General features: G+C 43.8%; 2 protein-coding genes across 7 annotated transcripts in view; one reads left to right on the top strand and one right to left on the bottom strand.

Annotated features, from left to right (window-relative positions):
- BMPR1B (bone morphogenetic protein receptor type 1B) overlaps positions 1-8,369 on the top strand; it is a 234,429-nt gene extending 226,060 nt beyond the window's left edge. For all 5 annotated transcript variants that reach the window (XM_042049635.1, XM_042049633.1, XM_042049634.1 and 2 more), the window contains 3 exons: positions 2,297-2,472; positions 3,737-3,867; positions 4,610-8,369. In XM_042049635.1, the coding sequence (XP_041905569.1) occupies positions 2,297-2,472; positions 3,737-3,867; positions 4,610-4,735 (433 nt within the window). In that variant the 3' untranslated portion in view covers positions 4,736-8,369. The remainder of the gene's footprint in view (positions 1-2,296; positions 2,473-3,736; positions 3,868-4,609) is intronic.
- Positions 8,370-9,331: 962 nt separating this feature from the next.
- Positions 9,332-17,987, bottom strand: part of UNC5C (unc-5 netrin receptor C) — a 253,828-nt gene continuing 245,172 nt past the window's right edge. For both annotated transcript variants that reach the window (XM_042049631.1, XM_042049632.1), the window contains 2 exons: positions 15,931-16,109; positions 9,332-15,697 (listed from right to left, as the gene is read on the bottom strand). In XM_042049631.1, the coding sequence (XP_041905565.1) occupies positions 15,532-15,697; positions 15,931-16,109 (345 nt within the window). In that variant the 3' untranslated portion in view covers positions 9,332-15,531. The remainder of the gene's footprint in view (positions 15,698-15,930; positions 16,110-17,987) is intronic.

The raw sequence follows: 17,987 nt of genomic DNA, 5'->3' as shown, positions 1-17,987 counted from the left end.
AAATCAGGTGCAAAAGCTGCCTTTGTTGTTGGCTGAGTGTGCACGTGTGAGTAAGCACCTATAGGGTACGTGCACACCTTCTGGGCTCTGCTCAGCTGTGTGTGAGGTTACCTGTTGGGGAGTGAATGTCATGTAAACACCTCATGCAGGTGTACAAACAGTTGCTTTTTAATTATTCGAGCACATTAGCTGCATCTGCATAAAAGTTTATTTTCATCCCTCCGTCCTCCATAGCTGCCCCACTATTGCTGGCACACGGTGAAAGGACGTAGCACAGACAGGTTGAAGTCACGTCAGTGAGCTTGTCACTGAAGCTTGTCTGATCCCGTGAAAATTCACTCTCAGCTTAGAGAGAAAAATACTAATAATTTGCACAAGTTACTAACTAGGATTTATTGAAAAGGAGCCCATTTGGGCTGCCTTTTGTTCCATTTCCTACAAATCAAATTGCCGAAGAACAGATTTGATTTTTGAAATGGCTTTTAAATTTGATTTTAAAAAATGGTTGTGTGTTTAAACAACTTAGAAAGAGCAGACAAGTAGAACTTACTCACTCCTGGGATTCATAGGGAGACACTGCTCTCTGACAGCTCTGTTCAAAAGGAACTTGAGCTCTCAGCGGTGGTCCTGGTGGTGGAGACGTGTGTTCCAAAGTCTCTGATTTTTCTGTATACAGAAATGTGTCTAGAATACATAGACTGAAAGTTTCTGTTTTGGAGGTCAGCTTTGAAACCATGCACTCCCTGGAGTATTAAAAAAATTAAAGAATTCTGTACAAATCTTGAACTGAAATTACTCAGAGTGAAAGGAAAGGCAGTTTTTAAGTGTGCTCTTCTTACCGTTCACTTACCTACCACATTTCTTGGTGAGGCATTTCCTTTATGAGCCTGACCTTTCTTTAGGAGACAAGAAAGGAATATTTTTACTTTGAGGAACAGAAGCCTAGAAAACAACAACTTGAAAATACACTATTAAAAATTTCGGGGAAGAAATTCACCCTTTGCAGGTGTACTTTGCCTGGCAAATACAGAGCAGCACACTGCTTAGGTGTGAACGAAGGGAGCTAGGAATTATCAAGTGCTGTTACAAAAGAAGGTGAAATATGGATTTTTCCCACTCCAGATGGAATTTACAGTATGTACTTGGCTTGTTTTCATACTGAACCCTTCCTCAGACAGCATTTCTCAGGCAACAACAGGGAAGTGAAAATAGTGGGAAGGGGTGTGCTCTGCTGAAGCTAATGATTCTAGTAAAATTCCTTGTGTTTCTATTTCATTTGAAATACTGGAAGACAGTGCAGGTCACTGGATTTGTGTTACATTCTTGGAGGTGTACAGAAGTGCCACCAGCATATATATGATTTAATGACTGTGTAGGTAACTGGTTGTCCCACAGACTCAGAAAAAGCTGACTTTTCTTCATATCAGTAGGTAAAAAAAAAATGTTTTACATGAAGAAATAATAATATTTCTACAGAAATAGAATTATTCTGTGAGCTTTTGTTGCATCCATCATATTTAAAATACATACATTTGAAGGTGAGGGAAGGAAAACAGACCTTTTTAAGCAAACCATATATGCCATATAAAGCTTATATAAAACATACAACCTTTTAAAAACATTTCAACTGATGTAGCTGCATCTGAGTTAATAAGAAAAGCAAGAATCCATCCACATAATTAATGGGAATTTGCTTGCCACATCTTGTGTCTGCTGGTCAATGTGTGAGGTGTGACACATTTGCTTAGATGTTTTTATGCATTTATCCCTCTGTGTCTACATATCTTGATGTGTTAAGGTTGGGAGAGATCAAACATAATGCATGCAAAAAATAATAGTTAGATTCATCTTCCTTGCAGATCTGATTTGCTACAGCTAAGAGATACTGCCCCAGCTACTTAGCATTAATTGCTAAGACTGAAGCATTAGGTGGTGGAGTATGTTAAGAAAACAGCGTTTAATGAAGATTTGATTGTTATCACTAACATTAGATCTCCGGCTAATGCTAATGAAATCTCACAAATGTTACAGCATCCCTGTTGAGTCTTATCTTCATTTTGATTCTGCATTTGAATGCTTAACATAGCCTCAGGCAGGTCAGCCTTTTAAGGAGGGTTGCCTTCACACTAAGAGGCTTTTCTTGCAAGAATTGTTCCATTAAGATTATGCATTACTTTTGACCTTGTTTGAGAGTGGATGTGGTGTGAATTTACTACTTCTTCCATCTAAATTACTTTCTTTTCAAGCCACTTTACTGCATGTCTGATGCCCTTTTTTTTTCTTCATTTTCTTTTAGTGATACAAATGAGGTAGACATCCCTCCAAACACCCGTGTAGGAACAAAACGTTATATGCCTCCTGAGGTGCTGGATGAAAGCTTGAATAGAAATCACTTTCAGTCCTACATCATGGCTGATATGTACAGTTTTGGACTCATCCTTTGGGAGATAGCAAGGAGATGTGTTTCAGGAGGTAAAGAGCTGGGAGATCACTTCTAATTGTGTCAGTGAACCTCATATCTTCCCTTACATCTTTTTCTCTGGGTGATTGTTTTTACAGTAATAAACCAGTGTGGGTAAACCATACAGGTTTACCTCTTAATATCTGTTCTCTTGTTAAAACTTATTTTAAAGCATGAGTCAGTGCTATTTCAACAGCAGAGGTTTAGGCTATATTTTAATGGCATGTTTGAAGGCAGCGGATGCCTGCACTGAGGAAGTAGGGAACTCATTTGGGGGCCTTTTCCAAAGGCATCACATTTCTGCTGAACTGGAGGTGTTCAGCTAATTTAACAGAAAGGAAATAGTGATTTCTTTGTTTAGTTAGAGTTAAATGAAAGGAGGAGGACAAACAATTTGGAGTTTGCTATGCTACTATTTGAAATAATCTGTTTACAAGACAAGTAGCAAAACAGCAGAGGGAAGTAGCACTTATTACATCACTATCATACCAGTGATGTGCTTCATTTCCCTCTTTCTGCATGTAGAGTTCAGTGTAGTGCAGAAATGATGGGTGTTATTACCTCTGTTTTGCCATGGAGAAAATTAAATGCATGGAAGTAACTTGGTAACCGTTCCGTGCCAGTTTGGTGGCAAGAGTAGAGCATGTCTCTCTTGGGTCTCTGCTACCTTCACCATACTTCATGGGTCTTTAAATCTGCAGTGTTGTGCTGAATGCTCACCCTAGAGGAGCTGAATGTTGCCTATGAGTAGCAGGATCCCTGTGTTTAAAAGCTGGTGATGTGTATTGTGATGTTTTGAGGCTAAATCTGTAATGTTTTTATTGTTTCATTGTTGCTATGTACAAAGAATGGTGCCTTGCCATGTTCTGAAAAGGCACAGAAATGCCCTTTGGTATATTCCAGGTCCACTGATAAGAAGAAGACCTAACTCAAGGTTAATTCTCTCTCAGATTAGTCTGATACAGTCCCTATGTGAATAGCTGTTTCTGGGAGAACTTACTGGAGATTGCTGGACTGGAAAGCAGAGGTAGAAACTGCCTCACTTGGCAAGTAATTACGTTTTTGGATTAAGATACGTGGCCAGTCTTTACATGGCAATGGTTACATTGGAACTTGACTGTGGAATTAACTTCTAGGGCAGGGAAGTCCTTTTCCGAAGTACACCCAACTGTTGAACAGTATGTATTGTATGGCCAATCTGTTACAAAGTGAGAGGGGAGGAGGGGAGTGGAAGTTGTTTTCTGCAAGTGACAGACAACTAATTGCTTCTTTTAGGAATAGTTGAGGAATACCAGCTTCCATACCATGACCTCGTGCCCAGCGACCCCTCGTACGAGGACATGCGGGAGATCGTGTGCATCAAGAGACTGCGCCCCTCATTTCCCAACAGATGGAGCAGTGATGAGGTATCTGTCGTCCCTCTTGACATGCTGTCAGTGCTTTTAATCGGAGCTAGTGAGTGAGATTGACCCAAGTCTGCAGCATTTTGAGGGAGGAGGACATTTTCCACTGCTGCTGCCACATTTTGGAATAGCAGCATGTAGATGAATATTCTGCAGGGAGATGAAAGATTTAGGTGGCATGAGATTTGTGAATGTGAGGGAAAAAGAAAACAACCTCCCTGGGCTCCTTGAAGTCTCATGCAACAGCCAGTGTGAGAAGATGTAACCACAACTCGCCTGCCTCATCCTCTTCCTAGCCAAATCCCTCTGGGCATTCAGACTGGGGCTGAAAACACTGGAGGAAGGACTATCAGCTCCGGAAAGGGCTTTTGTGTGATGACACTCAGTGTGTGTTTACTCTGCTACCACATGTGTCCAGGACTGGTGAGGCTCATTGAAATAGCTGCGCTTGATTAACTGGTTGGGATCCTCAGTAATCCCACCTCAGGCATTCTAGCAATAAGAGGTCAATTTGTTAGTAGGTAGTGCCTGTGTATTACCAAAAATACATTACAAAAATCTGCATTAATCTGAAACACGTTTGGCTGGTCAGGGCAGCGCTGGTGGTATTTATGCATAATGCCTGTCAGGGTCTGCACTGCCCTTAGGAAAGGCCTTTTCCCTTCAGTTTTTCAGCATTGCCAACAACTGCAGTCTCCTCTTTCACTGACCCGGGTGGGGCTTTCTCTCCCGCTTCTCTCCGCAGTGCCTACGGCAGATGGGGAAGCTGATGATGGAGTGCTGGGCTCACAACCCTGCCTCCCGGCTCACAGCCCTGCGCGTCAAGAAAACACTCGCCAAAATGTCAGAGTCCCAGGACATTAAACTCTGACTCTGCCAGAGGGAGCTCTGGTGGAGGCCCCTGGAAATGGACTTTCTTGTGCAGGCAGAAGTCCTGAAGATGTATCAAAAGTCTTTGCTAAGTACCTTGAATGGAGTCATGCTTAAGAGCAGCAGTGAGTTTTTGAGGAGACTATCCATTGCAAAAATCAACTGAATTTTGAGATACAAGATCGAAGAGGCTTGTCTGCTCTTGTTTACATGGGAAAATACAGTTTTAGTAACTGGTTTAAGATTATGCATGTTGCTTTCCATGAAAGCCACTTATTATTTTATTATTATTATTGTTATTATTATTATTTTGATTGTTTAAAAAGATACTGCTTTAAATTTTATGAAAATAAAACTTTTGGGTTAGAAGTAAAAAAGATGTATATTGTTACATTAAAAAAATTCGGAGGAAACTGCTGAAAATGAAAGCAAACCAACTTTTTCATTTCCAAAACGACTATTGCACTCCAGCATTTAAGAAAAAAGGTGAGTGGGTCTGTGTAGCTCAGAGGAGCTGTGATGGAGACCACCTTAAAAGCCACCTATTTGTGGAGATAACTTTCCAAACCCTGAATGTGCAAGTGATTCTCACAGTGCAGAGATGGAGCCCAATTGCATCCCTGCCATCCCTGTTGGTGTGGGTGGCCTGATTCCTGTGGGTGGCCTGTCCCAGGGAAGGTCATGCTTCACTTAAGGTAGCTGGGAACTGTTTGAATATGGTTTGGTGTGACTTGTTTAAAGAAGCTCTTCATGTTTCCAGGAAAACTGATGGGGATAGTACCACAGTGATAAACAAGTGCCCTTTTTCTTGGCTTTTTTTTTTTTTCCTTTCTTTTCCCCCACTGCAAAATAAAGTATTTTGTGTGTGAGTGGAAATGAAATACGCATTTGAGTCCACTGGGTAATTTGAAACTGCTAGGACCCACAACCAACCACTGGGTAAGAGGAAGTTCCTTGTGAGAAGGAATTACTAACTTGCTCTTTCATCTGCGTAAAAGTGAGGGGTCCATCTACAACCACAGCTAAGAAAAAGAAATTAACATCTGTGTTCCCTTTTTTAAGGGAAAGTGAAAAACCTCAACAATGCCCATTTCTGGGGTGGCAGTCGTTCTTCCTTGAGTGTAAGGAGACCTGGTGCCTTGTCTGTAATAGGAAGTGACAGGGAGAGGGAGCGTGGGACACATTAGATGGGTGGTGAGAGCTGGGAACTGTGGCCAGCAGTGGGTACCTGCCTCCTGCACTTCTGCTGTAGTGAGACACTACAAACAATTGGCTCAAGCTTTATCTGCTTTACTGTTTTGGGTGGCCTTCCAGCAGCCTCCACAGCTCTGGCAGCCACTGCACAGCAGTGACAGGCTCAGCTGCTGGGCTGGGGCTGTGTAGCATTTTGGTTCCCAGCAAGAGGAGCTGTCAGGGGAGAAGAGCAATGGGAAATGTATTTACTGTCTTTCCCTGTTCCTCCTTCCTAGGGTTGCAGCAGTTGTAGCAATGCTAATGCTACAGAAGGGGAAATGAGAGGTGAAATATACCCCGGGAGGTGTTTTCTTTGGAAAGGTTCTGTTCTTTGTCAGATTACCAAAACTGAGCTGCATGGGACTTACTGGTTTACCCTTTTTTACCCTTCATTTATTTTTTAAAATTTTCCTGGCTGCCTATGTTGTTTTACTAGATGGTGTTCAGCTTAATTTTGAAATAAGTCCTTACAAATGCTGCTTTGATTATGCTAAGCCTATTTCAGAACTTAAATAATTGCCATGCAGGATTTAGCGTCAGCACTTCTGTAATGCTTTTTTTTTCCCCTTTTTGGAGAAAACTGATTTATTTGTGGTAGGTAGGTGTATAATTGGGGTTTAGCTTAACAGCTCCCTGAAGGTATTTCTAGCTGGAAAAATTACCATTTTATACTTTCAAGCTAACAGAGAAAAATGCACGAGTTCAAGAGAACCAGCAAGCCCTCCATGATGATAGGTGTTAAAAAGCTTAATCGAAAGTTTTTTTGTTAATTAGGGTGCTTTTTCTGCAGTGCCGTTTCCCTGCCTGTACCCAAATTTACCAAGCAATACAAAAAGAAAATCTCTGAGGTTTAATATACCAAACACTGATCCCAGTGACGGTTTCCCCATCCTTAAAACACGTTTGTGAGGCTGAGAGCAGAGTTTGCTCCTCTCCTTGGCTGCCTTGGCTTTGAGATTTGTGGGCCAAAATGGGGACAACCCAGCCTCTCTTCACCTTTTTGTCTTAGTGAATGGAGCCATGGGTTTCTAGTCTCGTTTCTTTCCATAAAAGCCAGCGCACCCTGTGGAACTGAGGTTTCTCAGCCCCGAAGAAGCAGAGGGGACCTGCAGGTCCCAGGTTGCACAACAGGAATGCTTCTTTCCTGCCTGTTTAGGTGCATTTCACCTCTGCCTTCCTCAAATAGATTTTTTTTTTCTTAATAGCAAAGCTCTCCCCAGGAGTGTTTTGGAGGGTGCTTTGCTGGCTGGCAGACACGAGGCATACTATGAATGCCCCTGGCACCTGCCATCAGCATGTTGCAAGAGAAAGGGCCAGTCACTGGTTTCCTGAGCAAATCTCACCTTTTTTTTGGTCCAGAAGAAAATGGTCTAAGATACTGGTTGATAGAGTACATAAAGTGTGTATGTTAAATGTTCAAGTTTATGTGTTTTTATATATATATAAAATATATATATATATTCAGTTGCGAGTCTGGGATAGCTCCAGTATGTGGATTAAGAGTAAACTATTATGGATGAAAAAGTACTAAATAAAACATAATATTTATTTATGAAAATGCATAAATGACAAATCACTGCAACGGTGCTGTATAGGAAAATAGATAAATATATATATATATATATATATATATATATATATATATATTTGAGGAGACACACACTGAGAAAGCAAACGGTCTGCAGTTGTGTAACTAGTGCCTGCCTATTTTCTCCCAAGACCAGATTTTGCCCTCAAATCTCCTACCCACTGTAATCGATGCTATTGTGAAGGGCTGTTCCTAAGGCCAAAAAACAGCCTAAGGCAAGCGTGGAGGTCTTTTGTTCCAGCACTGTGACGTTCGAGTTACTGCCTGCATGGGTGACTTTCTGTGACACTCAGCGTGTCGTAATTAAGGTGTCAGCACTGCAGTGACTACAGGCTAGTATGCTTATTTTGCTAGGTGTGGCCTTTTAATGTCACTTCCATATTTTGGTAGTTTCAAAGGGCACATTGATGAGGGCTTGGAAGTCAGAGGTAAAGATAATTGTGGCTTCAGTGCCCACGGGTCTAGAAATCCACTTTTCAAATGTAAATCATTCAAGGAAGTGTAGTTTAGTTTCTTTCTGGCGTAGGTGAGATGGCATAGGTAAGTGGGAGAAGAAAAAAAAAGAGAGATGCCATCTAGCAACTGCTATCCTTTCTCTAGCACAAAGTCGTTTCTATTAAAGAAAAGGTTGTCAATGTAGAGACTAAGAAACTAATTTGTGTTCTTTTTTGAGAACCAGTGCCTTATTAAACCTGTAAATACTGTAATTAGAAAACCTGGGGAACAAACTGTGTTATGTTGTATTTGTTCAAATTGTATATGGTTGTTTTAACATTCCCCCCCCCCCAATAAAATTGTTTCCATCTCCCCATGACAGAGATTGCTATTTCCTTTTTATGTGCTTGAAAAGCACCATCTTTGCATTTCATTTCTCCAGCTAGATTATTTTGACCATGCCTCATTTTATTTATTTTATTTTTATGAGATTTTTTTTTTCCTCTGAGCAAACAAGTAAACAGCAATATGTTGCATATGTTTCCACTGGCATAAAAAAGCATCACTTCTTTCACAAAGTGAAGAGAAAAATAGTAATTAAAATAGTGTTATCACTAATAGAGCAGTCAGTCGTGTTTTGTGGCTGATTATGTAAATCTATAGAAACTTGGTATTAGCATAATATTTTTTTGAGACACCCACCCCCCTTCATTCTGCCACATGTTTATGAATATTTTTGACTACTATTTTTAATAGCACAAGAGCCACAGGAGTCACCTGTGCACAAACTGAAGCTAGAATTCCCGCCCCAAGCATCAGGTGAAAACGTTTCAGCCTAAATACCCAGCATCAGCTGAAACACGGCATTGCTGAGTGCTGAGACATGGGTTACCTACCTCTACATCTAGTGAGGTGTTTCTGTTCATTTGTACCTAAAGCTGGAGCACTCCTCTCGTTCTGCAGGGCTGCGTTGCAGATTCAGCTCCGTGTTTCCTAATGTTTAATTGCCTTGCTATTATTTTCAGAGAAGTGTGTAAATAACAGCAATTTTCCCTTGAGCTGCACAGCCCCTGCAGCTCTCCTGCTTTGCCCCAGACTGTCGGTGCTCAGTGGCATTGCAGTTACTCTCCAGCAGCATTTCTACAGCCCCTTGACCTGGCCACATCTAGGTGACAAAGCCCCATGCTTGCTGCACATTGCCCCTGGCACGCCCCTGAATCCCACAGTTCTCAGGTGCAGAAAAATTTCTTCTGAGGAGATATTTTCTCTTTTTGTAAAAAAAACCTAAAGACTCCACTTCTGAGCTTCCAGGAACTAAACAATTGAACACAAAGTAGGGTGTGGTTTTTTTCCAGTTGCTTATAAATATAATTTATTACCTGTTTAAAAATTCTTTCTTACACTTTGTACATGTCAGGCTGACAGAATAAATGCAGGCATTTACAAACAGAGGGAAGGAGAAAAAGGGAGGGGGGTAAGAGGCACACTCAGAACTAGTAAACCACACCTCCACTGTACAGCAATACAAATAATGCAATGGCTAGCACTTCTCCTGTAGTAAGTCAGTCTTTAGAAAAGGAATTGCATAGAAGATACAGCAATAGGGAAATCAAAACCAAAAGAGTTCTCCAGATCTGAATAGCAAAGAAAACAAATCCCACGAACCCCGGTAGAGCTGTGACATGGGAAGAGAAGGGAGAAACGTGATACACCTGGGTCACACAGATGTTTCATTTCCTGCAGGCCCTCCTTTGCTTTGGAAAGGTACTGAAGATACTCCTTTTTTTTTTTTTCTTTCTCTTTTTTTTTCCCTCTTCAACAATAACAGAACATGTGTTAGCAAAAAGAGTCTACCACACAGATGTGAAAAGAGTAATGCCACAACTTCTCTCTCTCAGCTGTGTCACACTCCGTGTTTCAAAGTAGGTTATTGGCTCTCGGCTCAGGTGTTTTTGCAAGGTACCTTGAAAAATCTGTGGGGAGAAGAGTGTTTTGCCTCTCCTTCCTGATTTTATTTGCTTTCCAGCCCAATTTTGCTTTTTATTTGTATTCTGCTAGCTCCCAAATTTACTGGCCAGAGCCAGCTGGCAGCAGCCAAAGAAGCTCTAGGGCCCATGCAAGCTTTTCTCACCTTGGGGCTCTTGTCCCATCACTGCTGCAGGAGGACCCTCCCCAATTACATCCTGCTTCCTCACAGGCATCCCAGAGCTACTGACATGGCATGCCATGACATGGGATGCTTTGGGAGTGGAGGACAGGCCCAGGGTGAAGCACATGTAGCAATTAATCTCTTTGTAAGCAGTTGAGGAGACTGAACCACTAATAAGTGCATTTAACCAGCACCACAGAAAATGTGAAATACCTATTTGGGATAGATGTTTGTGGGAACTCTGGATTATTGTTATTATTTGCTTTTTTTACTGACAGAGTTTATCAAAGGACTTTCAGAGAAGGGATTTTCAGATTTCAGGGAGCGGGTGTCAAGTTTAAACAACAAGTAAGTAAATCAACAAAATGCTTCTATTCAAGCAAGGAGCCTGACCTACCAAACGTGAGGCCTCATTTCTGTGGCCTTAGTTCAAGTCCAGTTCCAGTTACTTGCCAGTTTTTACTCTGTTGGCTTTTGACATACTGCATATTTGACGTTGCAGTGATGGTACACTGAATTTTGACTTTGACCTTGACCTTCTCATTCAAAAGTTGGTATAATAAGAGGATGCCCATACCTAATGTGAGAGCTAAAAGCCCCCAGCAGCAGTGTCCTTTGTTTTCTCCTCTTTATGTACACACACACTTACTTTACCTTTCTGTTGAAGTCCCACTTCAAAGGATGTCTGAGATACGTGCTTCAGCATTTAAAAATCTGCAGTGCAGCTTGTTTTATGAACTCAAGGTTTCACACACAAGCTAGGGATCAATTGCAGTGGTGACCCCAAAGTCAGTAACTCACTGGAGTCCTTGTGGGAGAAGGCCCAAAGGTTTGGTTTCCATTCTCAAACCACTCTTTGCACTACTTGATATCAAGCAAACCAGCCTGCAAACAGTGCGTTACTTCATGGCCAGACGGGAGCCAGGGTAGTACCTGAAAAGACTTCTGAACACTCAGTAAGATTGTTTACAAAGTTCCCTGGACACAAGATTACAAAAACCCCAAGCCAACCTCAACAATATAATTGTGTTCAGAAATGAACCTCAGAGCTCTGGTAACTACTTGGTAGAGCATACAATGGTCTCAGGGCCCCCCCCCCCCCCCCTTCCCCATGCCCCCTGCCCCCAAAAGAAGGAGAAAAGGAGAACCCAAAAGAAACTATTGTAGGTAGCAATACAAGACATTAGGACACTGTCCACAATGACAGGCTTACAGCATGTAGATACATTTATTCTATATGTAAGCAACAGAAATAGCAGGAAACCCAAGGAATGGACATGTTTTGCTCTGTGGGTATTGCAGACTCCAACGTCTCATGAGTGTCTGCATTTCTGCCAGCGAGATGGAAAAAAGTCTTGGTCTCCCAATAAAGCAAATCTTGACTGGAGAGACTTCACTGCTGCAAAATTTTCAAGATCCACTAAAACAGCACTTAGGTCTTGCACTGTTTAACAAGACACAGTGGATCAGTTGTGATCATAAATTTTGAAAAAAAGAAAAACCCCAACCGAACCCCAAACTTACCCTATACACTGACAGTCACCTTTACAAGAACACAACACAAAGAAGAAGAAGAAAAAAAATAAGGTGAAAAGGACTGCCTCTGATAAATGTTTCTTACTTGGAAATGAAAGGTTTTCCTTGAAGTCAGTAGATATTTTATATATATTTATATAATATATATACTATTTATAGCGCTAGCAATCAACATGTAATGAAGAGATGGTGTGAAGAGCAGCTAAGCTGCTCCAGTACAAAGCCAAAGGTGAACAACTAAAAGGAAAAGCATTTTAAAAAATAGTAATAACTGGAGGGTAGGAAGCCTGCAGCCTTTTTTTTTTTCTTTTAAAGCAGATGTGCTTACCTGACATAAAATCTTACAACCACTTTTAAAGAGTCAGTTCTGCCAGTCTTAGTCAGAGCCACCCCACAGGAAGCCTTTTCCCGTGCGACGTTGCTGTGGCTGCAGCGACACAGTGGAGTGGGGGCTCAGCCCCACGAGATGGCACTATGTCCATGCAATCCAGGCGGAGGAACTGCTGCTGGGTTTTCTCCCACCAAAAATAATATCCTGAGCTGATCTGGCTGCCCTTGCTTCCTGCCTGCTCTCCTGGGGCCAGCAGGATGGGGATGCTGAGTGGTGAACACCACCAGCCAGAGCCCTCTCCCACAGTGCATGCCCTGCCACTGCCATTCCCCCTAGAAAAAAAAGAAAAAACTGAGCACAATTAATGCAGGGAAGTGTGAGGTGAGGTGGGAGCTGCTGCTAGCAGCAGTGGCAAAGAACGGGTGCAGAGCTGCTGGGATGAGCTGTGGCTCTGAGGAGGAACCTTCCCATGCTTCTTACTGCCCTGTCAGGGCTGAGGCAGCCCCAGGGGCCGTGCTGGGACCCTGTAAAGGCCTTTGGAGCAGATGCTGGGGAAACCATCCAGCCTGTGATTGCAGCAGGGGATTGCAGGTGGTTTCTGAGCAGTCAGGGTGGAAGAAGAGTAGCTTCACCACCCAGTAGCAGTCATGCTGCTGCCCTAGTCATGTTCAGTGATGAAGGGTTATGTTCTTGACCTCCAGCCACCTCTGTGGATGCTCCTCTTAATCAGAGAGTGCATTTTTCCTCTCAATAAATCCCCTTCACTGTGATGCTGGGAAAGGAAAATGCCCCAGAACACTGCGAGAAAGTTGTTCACCTGCCTCTTGCAGAAGGCATCAGAACACAGGTCAGAGAGCTGGCCAAAGGAACATCAGCTCACAGCAATACTGATAACTGTGACACACTTTGAGGCCTGATCCTGGTGAGAAGGGTGCACGTGCTGGCCACCTGGAAAAAGCTGAGAGCTAGGGAGCACCAGTGAGCCTGGGGATCAGCCAACAAAGACTGAGCCAAAAAGGCCAAAGGGACAAAGGGCAGTTCAACTCCTGCAGCCGCCTTGGAAGGAGAGTCACGCAGGAGGGATACGTGAGAAAGGTGAAGAAGCACAAACTAAACACAACTGGTTGCACCTAAAGGCGGCACAGGAGGGAGAAAAGCTGAGACCTATCCTTAAGAGCCATTTTAGTGCTCTGAGTAAAAGATGTGGAGAAGGGAGCCCCAGTCCGATCCTCCTGATGCTGAAAGCAAAATTTCCATTAGCATTGCAGTAGGCTGCATCTGATGCCAAAGGCGAAAAAGAAGATGGTTGTTGAAAGGATGCCCATGGAATCTCCATATTAAGAGAAGGCGGGGCTTATACAAGCAAAATGCACACAGATGTTGAAAGTTACAATGCATGTGTTCTGGTCTCCAGTTTTTACTGAAATGCTGGTTTGCAAGCTGCCCGGTTACCTCTTACAAGGAAGGGAACTTTTTGTGCTCGCTACCTGGCGGTCAATCTAAACCTGGTCAGGGTCCTGAGAAGTTATAAGCAAAAAGTGCCAAGCCTATGGAAATGTCAAATTGAAAAAGAGCCCAGATGAAATTTTCTTTTCATTTTGACCAATGACATTTTCAAAATTACCTTCAAAGGCGCGATCTGGAGAGCCTTGGGGAGAGCAAAATCAAAACCACAGAAGAGAACAAGCTAACTCCAGTCTCGGGAAGCGTATGGCATGGTAATGCACACGTGGGCAGGGGCATGCATGTGTGCACAACAGCAATAACCAGGGCCTGGCTGGAAACCTGGAGTGGATGGGTTGGGGCAGAAAGCATTTCTGTGCCAGACGTAGAGGACAGCTCAGTCTGGCAGTAAAACTACTGCAATCCTATGCGCTGTCATGTAGCAAAGAGAATTTTCACTGAGCAGAACAAAATACATTTGCAGGGACAACCACTTCTGGTTTGCTCCTTTTGCAAAGTTTCCACTTCACCTGTTTTCTGGTGGCCAAGAGGGCCATGGCTGTAGAGGGACAAGTGTTCCCTCGCCAGCCATCGAGGACTGCAAACATTACGGGAGGTGGTGGGTTTCAGTGAGACCTGCAGCTCTGTGGGGAACTAACAGGAGCTGCTGGCTCTTAGAATGCTACAAAACAAAACAAAAACTATGGAAGCCCACCTTGGATGCACAAATCAGGTGGTGGATGTCTGTGCCTCCACATGCTTGCATCTGTGGTCAGAAACCAGTGGTCTTTGTGTATTCGCACTGGGAGGCCATCTCTGGTTCACAGCCACCTCTGGACAGGGCTGCTTCTTGGAGCAACCTGGGGCACCAGGGTGGTGCAAAACATGCCAGGGTCCGACACTTGGTGGGTGAAGATCAGCAGAGTGTCCTCAGTTCATGCTGCCTTGGCTCTGGGTGTGGAGCACAGCAATGCTAACACAAAGTGAGCAGCCTGTGGGGGCTGGCAGAGGACTTTTGGAGGAGGAGTACAATGACAAAGGGAAGGACAGACGGCATAGAGAGGGAAACATCTTAAAAGACCTTCAGGGAGGGGACAACAGGTTCCATAAAACCAGAAGTTATTCATTCTGCTGCTGACAAAATCAGAAATAAAGTAATAATGGTAATAATAATAGTCATTATAATCCTTGCCCTAGATACTAATCAGTAAATAACTATCATAGCAACTTCTCTTTTTTATTTTTTTCTGGGTTTCTCCCTCTCCCCTCCAACCACTCCAAATTGCATATCTGGCCCCTCATATAGCAAAGGGGTGGAAAGGGTGTGAATTGAAAATTAACTCAGATCCTTCATTCCCCACTGTCTTAGAGCTATTCTCCACACAGGCTCAGTGGGACTGTCTTGGGGAAGGAAGGGAACGTTTTGTGTGTTCCTGCTTATCAGCCAGAGTACCTGCTTTCCAGATGCACACCCTGATTTTCTTGGTTTGTTTTTTGTTGTTTTTTTTTTTTACAGGTAGGTCTAGGAAACAGAACAATGACAGGAGGATCATTGCAAGACAACCAATGTGCGAATTGTATCCAAAATCTGAATTCACCAGAAACCAATAAGCTGAAATAGCCACGACCAACTGTCCATAGCCTTGTCTAGAATGGCTTTAAACAAAAAATATAAAGAGCCATGGACAGCCTCCTTACCCCTGTCCAGAATTTGATGTAAACAACATCCATAGAAACTGGGATTGTTAAGAAAGTTTATCCATATATCTGGATAGCAATAAAAAGCGTTTCCTAGGAAACTGTAAAAACCTGTACCAAGCAGTGTACAGCCAAGCCGAGAGGAACATTAGGTTGATTTATATTTCCAAGGTACAACTTTGCATCATCTCTTTCTGATCCTGTGATAATGTACAAGGAGAGCACATGTGAAGGTCAGGGCTGGTTTTTCTTGTTTGCTTGCTTTCTTCTCTGAAATGTCTCTTGTGTAACTCACTGGTCTGGGTTTTCATTTCAATTCTTGTTTGCAATAACAGGGCATTACCGCTCCCTGCGTCTGTCCTTCCTGGTCATGCCAAGGCTGCATTAGTAATTTCCTTCTGCTGCCAAAGAAACAACCGTTTCGTGTCTTCCCATTTCTTCGAGAACTGCTGCCAGCATGCTCAGGTTGCCATCAGGGAAATTCTGGGCTTCCCAGAGATCCAGGATCACCCCAGTGGGGCTTGATTTTGTAGCAAAATAATTTAAGTACCTGCAATGAGCCAAAAGGAAACTCAGTTTTTTTGAGCTGCATGGAAACTATCTGAATTCATATGATTTCAACCCATCCCTGCTGCTGGTGCTGTCAAGGTGCTCATCCCCTGTGCAGTCAGCCTGACCAGCCTGTACATCTGCTTTCAGTGGGACTTTCACCAGGATGTTCTTGCACATACCTTCCTCCCTAGGAGCTTCCCTGCCTGATCACATACAGGCAACCCTCCTCACCTGTCCAGTTTCAGCTTGTGGGCCAGCATCCGCCAGTCATGGCCCCTGGTCTGGGGAGCATCCAGGCTGCTGCACAGCTTCTGCCTTATCGGGAGCGGGATGCTGAAAGCACTGGGCCCTACGATGGTGGTGATGGTGCCTGCTGTGTCCATGGGAGGATAATCGATGCCAGTAGGTTCCTGAGATTGGAAAGGCAGAAAAAAACCCATCAGTTTTATTAATGGGTAAAGAGACAATTGTAGAACTACATCCTCTGAACCTCAGGGCTTTTACTTGCAGCCCTCTGCTACTCCAGTAAACGCTAACATAAACATGCTAGTCCGCTGGAAAAGAGAAATATTTATAATCAGCTATGGGTAGACAAAAGATTGTTTTTCCCTCCTCTTGTTTTGGAGGGTGAATTTTACTATAACTGGACAAAAAGGCCAGCTTAATTAATCACTTACTGGAAATAACAAAAGATCAGACACTTAGACAAATTTTGGAGCAAGTTGCTACTACTAGAGCAGAACTGGGCTTTCCTGTCATGGTTGAAAAGACCCCCTTCCCAGCATATTCCCAAGTGTCCCACCAAGCCAGCACCAGGCTCACACCACTGACATCCCTCTGGGAGCACCCAAGCCCTCTGAAGCCTCTGATGCTGTGCAGACCACAGACAGACAGTCAATACCACCCCAGGCACAAGCTGAGCCCTCACCCTCATGCAGCTTTGACTCTGGAAATAGATGGAGAGCATGCAGAGCTCAGGGCAGGGCTGGGGGTGGTGGGCGGCAGTCATTGCCCCCTCTCCCCAGGACAAAGGGGGCAGTGTGTTCAAAGGCAGTGTGGCAGCAAGGATTTCAAGGGAAAAGTCAGATCCAAAGCCAGCTTGTCCCCTGCAGGTGTGGTTTTGATGCTCTTTGATGTGGTCCTCCCAGCTGGAGGGGTCCCCCCTGACACTGCTGGTAACACTACTGGGAATAACAGCAGTTGGCTCTTCTGGGCAAGGATTTCGCCTTCTCATTGGCCTGGATGGATTTAGTGCCTACAGCTGGTAGCTGGTAGGACAATGGTAGCTGGTCAATTTGTGTGGCCGGGTTTGTTTAGGAACAGCGAGGTCCTGCTGGGACCATGATGGAAAAAGCAGCAAACGTGGCTGGGTCTGCCCTTGTGCTTCTCAGTCTATTTCTCAATTTGGTCTTCTTTTCTAGTAAAAATGGGGAGCTGCTTCTCCTCCCCCACTGCCAAATCACAGCCCCAGGCAGCCAGAAACACTCATGCTAAAGACTTGTCATTAAATGCCGATTTGTTTTCTCCTCTGTGGACTGTCTTGTTGCTTAGTGTCAAACTGGCTGTTGCGAAGGAGCTGTAATACCTGAAACTGTCTTAATGCCAGGCAGCTCCTGGCTTAAGTCGCAATCACAAACCCCCCAAGGAGTTCGCTGGAGATGCTCACAGTCCTGTGCAATCCCTGGTTTATCCCCCAAAAACGTATTCAGAGATGGAAAGGGGGGAGCCAATGTCCACGAGCAATGCACAGAATTAAAACTTTTGCCTCCGCTCTTTTATCTACACCAATTAATTCTCTTCCACTGTATAAATATGATTTTTTTTGCCTTTTTTTTTTCAAAGACATGGCATTTTAGGCAATCAGTGAAATTTCTAACCAAGGAAGGTTTATGCCACACTGTAATGCCCTCAATTAACATGTTGAATGTGGCATCTGTACTTGGGTGCCAAGGCTCTGCGTCACAGACTGCCTGCCCCAACCCCACTGCCCCACTGCTGCTGGGCAGCAGGCATTGCCCAGGAGCCAGGAAAAGGACATGCCTGACACTGATGCTGCATGCAGGCTCACCTTCACTGGGAGATCAGAAGCAGCAGTAGTGTGGTGACAGTGCCATTGCAGGCAGAGAACCTTTTCTTTATATTCTGGACCAAAGGACACAGGTGCTGTCCTGGCCCTCAAGGTGGCCTGCAGCCCCAGGGGCTTCAGGTTGCTGCAGAAGGGGCCCAGGTATCTGTGGCATTGCCCTGTGGCTCTTCTGGGTGAGTATCAAGAGCACAAGATAAAAAGA

This window comes from Corvus kubaryi, unplaced genomic scaffold, assembly GCF_017639235.1.
Source record: "Corvus kubaryi isolate FWS band 111438036 unplaced genomic scaffold, C.kubaryi_AGA036_p1.0 71, whole genome shotgun sequence".
NCBI lineage: Eukaryota > Metazoa > Chordata > Aves > Passeriformes > Corvidae > Corvus > Corvus kubaryi.
The sequence above is the reverse complement of the archived record's forward strand: the minus strand, read 5'-3'. Positions and strand labels throughout refer to the sequence as shown.